Here is a 12,136-nt window from a genome sequence, read left to right on the forward strand (position 1 = left end):
TGTATAAAAATGTCTATACATATTTCCAAGCAAAAGTCCTAAATCTTCAAGATTTTGTCTTACTTTCCCCAGATTTCCTCTTGGCAGGCATAAAGGCAGTATGGTGACTAACCAGTAATTGAATTTACTGAACATTTTTTTTATGAGAAAGATGTTTATTAATTATCTTAATTTAAACTTTATTAAATTATCATGTAGGTAATCTTACATTTATATAAATGAAAATAAACCATACCGACGCAATCTCAGTTGCAAACATTATATATTACAAACCATCATTCAATTCCTGCCTTCTTTTAAACTTCACTCCTCCTCTTCATGTATTGATCCCACACTTTCCATGTTTCCCTATGTAATTTCACTCCTCCACCCAAAAAGTCTTTACAGCAGCAGAAAAATGGTTCCAACATATCTGTCTCCTCCTTAATCCCAAAAAAAACAAATTACTACTCTTCACCCCCACCCTTAAATCTGCCCCAATCTCGTTTTCCATTATGTCCTGTAATGGCACTATCATTAAACCTGACTGCTCCACTAACTACTGGGCATTACTATAGACAATCAGCTAAGCTTTGACTGCCACATTGATCTGACCATCAAGACTGTTAATAAAAAAAATAGGTGCCCTCTGCAGACTAAAGCCCTTTCTTACTGCCACTACCTGAGTGTCTCTTGCCCAAACTCACCTCATCTCCACACTATTGTATGCCACTCCATCATTTATCAACCTTTCGAAAGCTAACCTTCAAAAACTTAACACAGCATACCATAGTATTGCCAGGTTTGCCACAGGTTCCCCATTCCGTACTCATCACTGTCTCAGTCTAAAAAAACTCAATTGGCTAGAACTTCAGAACATAATACTTCTACATCAATTAGTCATCACTTATAAAATTCTACATTACCCCTCCAACACACCCATACTTAATAACCTCATCACCCCATATAAAAATCTTACTTCCCTTCGCTCAGCCAGTAAGCTTCTAGTAACTACTCTCAAATCCCACAGTAAAGCAGGTGACTCCTTATTTGCCAACACTGTAGGATCATATTGGAATAAACTTCCCGTAGACCTGACCACCCTAAGCTCATCTCACCTTTTCAAAAAACAAATAAGAAACCACTTACAAACCCACTGGCTATGCCCATGCTCTAATCCTGACTGAGCTCAGCAAAGAATTCCCCTCTTTCCAGTCCCCCGCCTTTTTCACTTCTACTGGTTGTTCTCTACCTTTGATTATGCCTATACTGACCCACTTGCAGATTTTCTTTGTCTCTCTTTTTTTTCTTACACTTCCTACTTCCTTCACCTACATGCTATATCACTGCATCTTGTCATCTTTTCTTTTTCTAGCTTTATACAGATCTCTTCTATGCTTATCTCTCTCCTAATACTAGTGCCCTGGCACAAATTGTTCTATTCTAAATTGTAAATAGTGTAATTTTTATTTGACTCTCCATATGTCAGTTTAGTTTCAATTCTTCTTTTACTAGTCAGTCATATTCTAGCAATTATTACAAAAGAAGGTTGCCTCTCCAGTGTTATTCTCTTGTTATAATCCCTCTGCATTTTTCTAAACCACATAATAACTTGTCCCTTTATTTGCTTGTATCCTTATATATTTTGTTTGTTTGGTTTTTGATTTGTATTTGATTGTTGTTCTTTTCTTTGTAAGTTACTAGTATGTTAATGGAGCTTTTCTCCTCGGGCCTCTGCTGAAAATGGACATGTATCCAGCCAGACTAGCCCGGTTAACAAATGTAAAATAAAATAAAAAAAATAAATAAATAAAAAATTTGCTCCTACTCTTTTCTAAAGATCCAAATTCCAGTTGTTTTGTCTCTGTTGCTATCTTTGCTACTTCTATTAAAGTTTGTTTAGTCTTTGATTTTCATTTTCTAGTAATTTCTTTTTTTGGAAGCCATCATAATTAGACTCAGCAAGGCCTTACTATGCTTAGGCCATTTCGATTCTGTATCGTAGCTCAGAAAAAAAATATTTCCTTAGTTACACCAATGTGCTAACCCAGCATCTCTGACAGAGCACTCTGCAGGAAATCTTTAAAGTCTGCCGACTCATTACACTCCCATAAAGTATGTCCCCAGTTACCTCTTTCTTCCCCATCACACCACCATTTGCTGTCGGAGGAAAAATTTTTTGTAGTCTATTTGGGGTACAAAAAATACCCATGTAAGCACCTCCAAGCAAAGATCCTAAATCTACACTTTGTTGCATATTTGGGAAACATACATATATCCCCCCATTGCTTCTTTGTGAATTGCTTAGCCAAGCTCTCTTCCCAATACTTTCTAATCTCCTCTGACTCTTACAGTTATCCTGCAATATTTTATATGCTGTACTAATTGTTTCTTTCTTAACAGCAGCTTCTGTTCTAGATTATGCTAAACATTTTACCAGAGCTGGTCTTTCATTAAGGACCCCCAGTTTCTTTCTCTGTGCCTATACTCTATCAGTCCTTGATAGGGAAGCCAATCTCTAACCTGCCATTAAATAAGTTCTTGGCATCTTCCCATTCTGTTACCTTTCTTTCTCAAGTTATTTGCTTCCAATACCTTGGTTCCTTTACCAGATTTCTCCAGTAAATCCCAGCCCCTTTTTCTTGTTGTCTGTATCCCTAATTGCAGTCATCCCTATAAGCAGATTCTCCTTTCTCCATTCCCATGTTGGCTTAGTTCTTTGAATACTTTCTGCTACTCTATGAATATAATATTCTGCATGATTGTTATTCTCCTTAAAGGTCTGCATCCAAAATCCCAGTCTCTTGTTGTTTCTTGAGCCCCCCCCCCCCCGTTTCATCACCATCTCTCTCCAATTAGAATTAACGTTTTCTGCTTGTGCTGTGTATAGGAGTCTTAACTGTGTTGCTCTGAAATACTCCTTCAAATTGGGTAATCCCAATCTCTGTTGGAAGAATAAGCATATCCCACCTGACTCTTGCCATATTCCCCTCCCAGATAAAATCTTTCAGCTCTTTTTTAATTACTGTCCACAGCTTCTCCTCTGATTGTTAAAAGTATGCCTGACCTGTGTATAAGCCTAAAGGGACTAAACACATTTTAACTGTGTTTGTATCTTGCTATCCATATCCATATAACAGAGCTTCCATTTTCTTAGCTTTTGTATGATCTTTTGTTTAGTCTCTTTCCACATATCCTCAGCTCCCACACTGGAATCATTTTTAATCTAGACTCCTAAATACTTCATTTTATCATGTCCCCATAAGTATGGATATTTCTGAACAAATTCGTATGTGGGTACAAATTTTCTGCTATTGGCTTTATTTTAGCTTCATTCATTTTGTATCCCAAAAAGATTTGAAACTGTATTAATATGTTCCATAGCACTGTAATGTCCCTTTCTGGTTTTATCTGTTATACAATAATGTCATCTGCAAATAGAGCCAGCTTTTCTAGACTACCATACCAGTTATATTCTTGAATTTGAGTCCTTTATTTTTTGCTTGTAAATATAATGCAAATGGCAAAAGGGAGAAAAGATGCCCCTTCCTGGTTCTTCTGCTAAGCAGAGATTATCAGAGAGGACCCAACCCACTTTAATTTTCACCTTCGATCCTTCATATATCCTCCTAATCAACCTTATAATTTTATCAGGCAATACAAATGCTTCCATTGCTCTGCTCATAAGTCCCAGATTACTCTCTCAAAGACGTTCTCTGCATCAAGACTCACCAACAACAGTGGTATTTTCTTACATTCTGCTTTCCTGTGGATAGTCAATGTTCTGTTAATGTTGTCAAATGTTTGCCTCCCCTCCATAAAACCGCATTGATCCATATCTATCAATTTTGGCATGACCTTTGCCATTCTTTTAACCATTCTAGACATAAACGCTTTATAATCATGGTTTAGTACTGAAATAGGCCTGTATGAAGCCGGATCTGATGGATCTTTACCCTCTTTAGGTATTACAGCTATCATCTCTTTCTTCCAGGATGTTGGTACTTATCCTCCTCTTAACATATTGTTAAACAAAACCTTCCAGACCTTTTATCAGTTTTTTTCCCAACCAACTTCCAAACTTCCTCAGGAATACCCTCTGTTTCTGGGTACTTTCCTGTAGATTGGTTATACGTCAACATTTGTATATCATCTCCTCCTATTCTAGCTGTTATTGAGCTGCTCTACCTCTAACCTTGGCATATTTAATTCTTTCATAAACATTTCCATTTGTACCTTTTCTTGATTTCCATATTTCTATGCTTTATACAGAATTTCATAGAATTTCCAAAATTTTCCTAATACTTCTACAGGATCACTTGTTATCTGCTTTGTTATAGGCTCCTTAAGCTTGGTGACAACCCTTTCTACTTTCTGATGCCCAAGTCGTGCTAAAAGTTTCTGTGTTCTGGAGTTATCAAAAAACATTTGCTTAACCACAGTCTTTCGAACCTCATGCATATTATCAATGTAACCATTATTTTCTGTTTAGCATTCTGCAGTTGCTCCTTCTCTTCTTCTGTGAGATTCCCCATTTTGCAATACTTTAACATTTGTCAGCCTCTCTAAATAATTCTTGTTACTTCTTAACCATATCTCCATTTCTTTTATTTCCGCCCTATTTTTAAACTCCACTTTCATTTTATCCCACTCCCAAGCTATATTTTCAGAAGAAACTTCTGTCTTCTTTAATAGCTCGTGAATAATTTCCACTACCCATTCCTTAAATTCCTCTCTTTTCAACAGGTGAGAAAGTACCAGTGTCTCATTTTTATTTTATTACCCTCTGCTTTTATTTTGGGTGTTATTGGCACTGGATCTGAAATAGTTATTGGATGTGTATCAAGACCTTCAATTAAATGCACATGTTCACGTGAAATGCCAATTCTGTCTAGCCTGGCCCAGTTTTTGTATCTTTGGGAATATGTAAATTCACTCTGAACTCCTAGTACTAAATTCACATCTTCCATGCCAAACGTTTTCATAAATCTCTTTGAAAATCTACCCTTCTTTGTTATATTTTCCCTTCTGGGCCCTCCAGACACATCTTCACTATCACAAATGAAATTCTAGTCCCCACCTATAAGAAATATCCCTTGCTGAAAGTTGATTATTTCTCCCAGAATTTTCTTAAGCTCCATTATAGCAGTTTTCGATGGAATAATAAATACATGCCATTGTAATCCTCTTCCCTTGACAGTAGCCCCTTAGTACTACACATCTACCAGTAGTGTCTTTTTTTATCCTCTTCTATTGCTATTGGAGCTCCCCTTGCAATTAATATAAGTACTTCTCTCTTATTTTGCCCTAGGTATTCTGCTGAATAACTGTCCAGAAAACCTTTTTTTATCATATTCACATGTTCAGTTATTTCCAAATGGGTCTACTGTAGCATAGCTATTTGCACTGTAAACTTTTTAATATAGTTCACTACTCTTTCTTTCTTGTAACATTTAAAGACATTATAGAAAGCATCATATTCTTGAGAGATTATTATTCCCCCATTTATATATAAAAGCTTTTTTGTTAAATGTCTAGTTTAAGCTTTTGTGTTACATTCATGTATTGTTTGGCAGTTTATCTTTTATACAGTTGTTTCTTGTCATCTCCATCTGAGCCTCTGTCGCATATTACAGAACTTTTTTGTTTTATTGAAAACCTTCAAAGAAATCACACACACACACACACACACACACACACACACACACACACACACACACACACACACACACACACATACACTCTCTCTCTCGAGCAAACCTAAATGAAAGGTTATCCATGCTAAGATGCATTGTATAGCCTGTGGTTTTATTAAGTGCTGTCTGGTTTTGTCTCCTCTTTATAACTCTCTCAGCTGGGAAACATGTGAATGCTTTCAGAAAACATTTTCTACAAGCTATTTCTCTTTATCAGATTGTCTGCTAGAGACATGAGAACCAGACACAAAACTGTTTACTAGGAAAAAAGCCTTGTATAATATTCAGTATTCTTTTTCAGTTACTTACTTTCTCTTAAAACTTGTTACTAGGTTAAGCTAATGTCCTTAACCCAGCCATTCCCCTATGCAAGAATAAGGAAAACACAATGTTTTGTCGTAGTCTTTTAATGAGATTTTTTTTTTACATTGGAGTGCCTACATTTCTTAAAATTGAGCACTGAGAAAGAGAGAAGGGAGAAACAAAACAGGAGCACCTATTTGCATTAGTATCCTCATTACACTTAAAAATAACTGAAACAAAACTTTATAACATGCAAAGAAAATCATGCACTATTTAAGTAGTACTATTAAGAAAAAATAGTTTTACTTACAGTTAACTTTTTCTCCCTCCTCTGCCCCTCTCATGAGTATTTTCCAAACATTAATGACATGAAGTAGTAAATATGCTTTAGAGTCCCCTACAAGTTTAACACAGTCCAAAAAAATCCAATATTTCCAGATGTTCCTGTTCTGTCATGTTTCACTAATATAATTATTGTTTTGTAATCCCACATTTGTGAATTTCCAAGTTACTGAATTTATTCTCCAAATGTTAATGGCATGAAGTAGGGCATATGCTTTAGAGTCCCCTACAGATTTAACAAAGTCCAAGAAAGTCCTGTATTTCCAGATTTTCTTATAGGTTCATAGTTTCATAGATGTTTACTAGGCTAACGACCACTGGGGCCTTTTTAATCCTAGCCATGCATTCCAAATCTCTGACAAGTCCTGATACCCTTGATAAGTGTAAGCATGGGCCTGGGCGATGAACCGTTTAGAGGTTACCTGTGTCCATTAGAGACATAGGTGCCAAACCAGGGATGAATTTACAGTTTCCCATCCAATTGTCCAAGTTTCACTTGAATTGGGTTAGGGAGGAACTCTGCTTCACATGGATGGGGAGCCTGTTCCATAGATGACGTAATCTCTGCGATACATAACTCTCTCTCCAGCAGGACATATTTATATCACAGGCAAGGTTTAAGTCTTGAGAAATTCCGGTGCTGTTTGTTTTGTGGATATGCAGGAGGTCCATCAGAGTGGGGTCTGACAATGCCCTGTATGCCAGGCATAGATCTCCCCTCCAAAGCCTGTAGGAGACAGAATACAGGGATAGGGCCTTGAGGTGGTCTGCATAGGACGTATTACTTATGCCCTGTATTCCTTTAGTGAGGAGCCTCTGTTGACGTTCCAGTTGTTGGATATGCCTGGTTAGGCACATACCAAAGGGGGCATTGAACTCAATGATAGGTCTGATGAATGCCAAATACAGTGAAAGAATGACTTCCTTGTACTTAGATGTAATACCTTTGTTTATAAGTTGCGCAGCATACAATGACTTCCTCACCACTGTAGACACATGGTGATTAAAGGCTAGATTGCTGTGTGTGTCCCTCAGTCCCTGACTACAGGGTCAACTCTAAGGGTTGTGTTGTCCGTATGATAGCTACCAGGGATGGATGACTTCCCAAAGGATACTTTTATGTATTTCTTGGGATATAGTTTTAGTCTATGGCTTTGACACCAGTTGTTCTATTCCTGTTCATCTTCTGCTCCCAAACCCTGCCTGTGATTAATTTCCAATGAGCTCTTGATTCTTCTAGTTCCCTCTTGTGCATATACTTTTTTCCCCTCTCTCAAACATTTTCCTTTGAAACACTGGAAAAGGTTTTACTGGCACAGTCTGTCTGTGGTCTTTATTACCAGAAGAACAAGAAACAGAATCTCTTTCCATTTCATAGCTGCCTTTCTGTTGGACATTGTATTTCTTCCTTAGCATGTACATTATCAAAAATGTTTGTGTTCCTTCAGGGAACACTCTGCTGTCTCCCATTTTTTATTATTTTGTCCTTCTGCCACAGTCTTGTCAGAGTTAACACCTTCTGCTGGTAAGATTGCATCTTTACTATTGCAGGTCTGGGTTGTTTTCTCATAGCCAGGTTTGGAGCATACACATGATATGCCCTTTCAATTAAGAATTGCTGTTGTTGGAATACCATTCTAATTGTTTGTGCTTTCATAAATGTAATGCAGTCTATTCCTTCCAGCTTCTCAGGTACAGAAGAAAATCTCGGGTTTTCCCCATGTGCTCTGCCCTCTAAATCTATTATTTTTTGAAACATCTCTTGCACAGTCCCCTATTCAGCCCAAAGGTGAAGCCAGGCATACACTTTGTACTCTGTTTTTTTTTCTGAGCATTATATAAACATGGCTTTTTTCAAGTTATATTATACCTAAAACTTTCTAAATGAATGCCTTTAACAAATGAAATATTGCTAATCTACAAACAATATTTTAATAGTTGCAGGAGAAACAGCTGAATATGTTACATTTATTAAGTGTTTGGGGGCAAAATTTTGAAAGATGTGTCCATTTTTAAGTGATAGGTTTTGGGGGGGGGGTACAAAATGGTATTTCCTTGCTACACCCCTGTTTCAGACCGCCTTTTCTGCATTTCGACCTTTGAGTTTTGCAGTTTTTATCACCTTATCTGAATGTCTGTTTAAAGCTTCTTTCATTTTTTCCAGCCTTTTATTATTTGGGTTGATATTCTCTAGCAGTGTTTCATTTATTTTAGCCAGGTCTGTGTGCAGTTGCCTTAAACTTTCCTCTAGGTTACTGGAAGTCATATCTGGAGCTTGCACCACTTTTTGCTGAATGGCTACAGTACTTTTCCCAGTCTGTGTTTTTTTCGCCTTTTGTAGCTGATTTTCCTTCAAGTCCTCTGTATCTCTTTTTGTTCCTGGCATCCAGGCAGTGCACTTACTAGCCAGTTGCTGAAATTTACCCAGAAGTCAAGGTCCATTGGCTTTCTCTAAGTTTCTGTTTGCGCACTGTGAGATTTAGAATTAAGCTGTTACTCAATGTGCAGCCGTCTTGGAAGCCCGAATTTTACCCATATTCTTAGTTTCCACCAGCTGTTATTTCTGTTTTCTTTTTCACACTGGGAGAGCTCTAATCAACCTGTTCTTCAGAGTACAGCTGTTGTAGAATTTTTGGTATTAAATATGTTGTTAGTTGAATAATGAGATGGCTGCTTGGATCAAGTGGGTATTCATTTTGCATGCAGCATTGTAGTTTGGTTCTTAATGTACATTGGATTTGTTTGAGATTTGTTTCCCAGATTTAAAATACTGATGGAATTCAGGTATGCTTTTCGGTTCTGCTTATATGATGACTACATTCTTTTTGTTAAAATATTTTTATTTATTTATTTAATTTAACATTTGTTTACCAGGAAAGTCTGACTGGGACAGAGCCCATTTTCAGTGGAGGCATTGGGAGAAACACACCAGGCACATGTCTTTATGCAGTGTTTTTTTTTTTCACTTAGTGTCATATAATGTGAATTACATGGTGTCTCTTTTTTTTCCATTGTTTCCCTGCCTTGCTTCTTAAGAGAGGCCATTTGTTTTGTTTTTGCTGTAAGCTATGGTGCAGACTGTCCTTGACTCTTTTCATAGTGGAGCTAGTATATTTAAAATGTTTAGAAATGTTTTAAAATAGGCTATACCTTAGTCAAGTAGTAAGTATTCTATGAGGGTCTGATTGCATTCCGTAAGTTGAGAATTACATAGTTCACATAAAACATTCCTCCCAAGATTACCTAATTTGTAAAATAATTCTCTATATATTTTTGTTTATATCCAGATTACAGAAGTATGATGACCACGGTTAGAACTCCAGGTTGGGTTACATAATTAGTTTGTTAATAGCTGTCTGCTATACGTTCTTTCCATTTTGACTAGTTTCTTCTGGTTGTTTCTCTGATTAGTTTTGTAAGGCTAGAGAAATTAATGCTGTGTTGGTAATTGAGTTTTGTGATGGCAAGAGACTGGGGAGAGTCTATGCGGACTTCTCCTAATATTATGTCTTGCTTTGTGTTTGTGGTTAACCAGCATAATATATCTTCTAACGCATTGATATTTCTCGTTGAAGTTGGTAATATGTATATAGTGACTGTGTGGCACGTTTTACATGGATTTAGTTGGACAAGTAATTCAGCCTTGTCCAAAGTACGGCGAGTAAGCTAACAAGTAATTGTTTGTAGTTAAAGTATAACACTGCAGTTTTACCAGCCCTTTTTGTTGGGTGATTAAGTCTTATTCTATTGTAACTTGGTAGGAGAATGTGTTTTGTCTTGTATTTTTATTTTTATCCAAGTTTTGGTTAGGACGTCTGCTTTGTATGTTTTGATTCTTCTGTGTAGTTCTGATATTTTATTATGAACACTTAGTGCACAGTGAAGGATCAGGTGTCCCAGGTGCAAGCTGTGAGGTGGCGTGATCATCATGTGCTGAGGTGAACCTGCCTTATTGGCATTCATAAGTGAATGACCAGAGTGTATTTGTGTTTGTGGTGAAGTTCAGCTTTTTTTGGTCCCAAGCCGTTTGTTGACTGGGTGCTATTCTTAGTAACTGCCTAGGACACCAGATGAGCTAGCTACAGTACTGACTTTTGCTGTTGATATGTATCCATCTTATTCCCTTATTGCGCCCATTTGAGACTTAATAGAATGGTTTTCGCGTAGATTAGGTTCAATGTCATTAAGTTGGAGCTTTATGAACAAGGGTAACTTTTACTAAGTGTTTGTGAAAAGATTCAGAGTCCTTTTTATTATTTGCTTTTTGTGGAGATGAGCAAGTTGCTTTGGAGTGCTTGATATATTTGTTATAAGATGGAGATAATTTTGATGTTTGGTTGCTTATTGTTAGTGTAGTGGGTAGAAATGTATCAGTAGTTTGATTCTTTTTATAGTGGAGTGTTTTGGGGTATGTTTGTAAGTATTGCTTGTATTAAGATTCCAGTTACTGCTATTTGGATTACTGCTGTTTTGTAAGATTTTTGTTTTGGCTGCAGTAGAAATTTTAAGATTGACTATTGCACTGTACGTGGCTCGTTACTACACAGTTCATATGTTATGTACTAATTTTTTTAAATTCTGGAATTAAATTCAAACTGGTGTAACCTATTACGCAACTACATATGGAAGTGCAGCATCTCCTGCTTTGAATATTTAACTACTGCTTATGTCGCCTTGCATTACTGCCAAGCTGCACAAGTGTTTGCTTGAACTGCAGTCTCTATTTCCTTCATTGCTGATGTTTAGAGAAGAATAAACAGCTGTTTATATTTAAGTTAAAACTGCAGTATCACAGATGTATAGGGTCTGTGAAATGAAGTAACCCTGGTGGTGTAGAGCTCCAGGAATGCTAGCATGATGAACTGAGACATACTTTTCCATTAGTGGATGTTACAAGGTTAAGGAAAGAGCTAGAACTGTAGTACACTAAAACAAGCTACCCTTTCCATTTGTATGCTAATTACATTTGTTCATTTTGTTGAATTGAATGTTCATTTTGTTACATTCATTCTTATTTCACATCTGTTTTCTTTTATGATTTACACACAGGAAAAAAAGATATTAGAAAATGAGACCTATTGATTTGCACATTGTCTTCTGCATTCTTCATCACTGCTGCCACAGGAAAATTTGGTTACACTGTACTTATTCTTCATCTGAAAAGAAGATACTCTGCTGTGTTAAACTATGTTTGAGAGTTTAAAAAGAATTCACCAGCATGAACAGATATAATGTTATCAAACAGCTTGGAGATGGGACATACGGCTCTGTACACTTGGGAAGAAGTCTTGATTCTGGAGAATTAGTTGCAATTAAAAGGTAACAAACATCAAAGAGTTGTTATTTTATAAACTGTAGAACCTGCAAACACTGACTTTGCATGCTGCTCTTTTTAATCATAAAAACGTACATTTCTCAAACATTTTAACTGCTCTTTGTCCTTGCATGTTCATTCTTTCATTCATTGTTAAATTATTCTCATTTCTTTTTATTTCCTGGCTAAGCGATTTTAGCCTTGCCAGCGGTGCTACTTGAGTGACTGACAGTCTAGTGGTTCAGAGCAGAGGATTATGTCTGTGAGCTGCTAAGTAACACCATCCTTAGCCCTGTGTTTGATTCCTTCAGTCTTCATTTGCTGCCTGTTTCACTCTGAGCAAGTTACTTACCCAGACAGTGCTTCTGGGTCACCACTCAAAACAGGCACTTTTACTTGGTGGAGTTGTACAGTTAAAAAGTTAAGTAAAGTAACAAAAGTATTGACAGTTGATGGTTGGCTGGTATAACCTCACTGTTGTACCAGATAATAAGACTGTAGG

At 36.8% G+C, this 12,136-nt stretch overlaps 1 protein-coding gene across 1 annotated transcript in view; it reads left to right on the forward strand.

Moving 5' to 3' along the window:
* Positions 1-12,136, forward strand: part of CILK1 (ciliogenesis associated kinase 1) — a 1,332,417-nt gene that overhangs the window by 318,153 nt on the left and 1,002,128 nt on the right. Inside the window, exon 3 of the mRNA XM_044064111.1 lies at positions 11,370-11,639. Within this exon, the coding sequence (XP_043920046.1) occupies positions 11,539-11,639 (101 nt within the window). The 5' untranslated portion in view covers positions 11,370-11,538. The remainder of the gene's footprint in view (positions 1-11,369; positions 11,640-12,136) is intronic.

The sequence above is a fragment of the Protopterus annectens genome, chromosome 2.part2, assembly GCF_019279795.1.
Source record: "Protopterus annectens isolate FY-2018-M chromosome 2.part2, PAN1.0, whole genome shotgun sequence".
In the NCBI taxonomy this organism is placed as follows: domain Eukaryota; kingdom Metazoa; phylum Chordata; order Ceratodontiformes; family Protopteridae; genus Protopterus; species Protopterus annectens.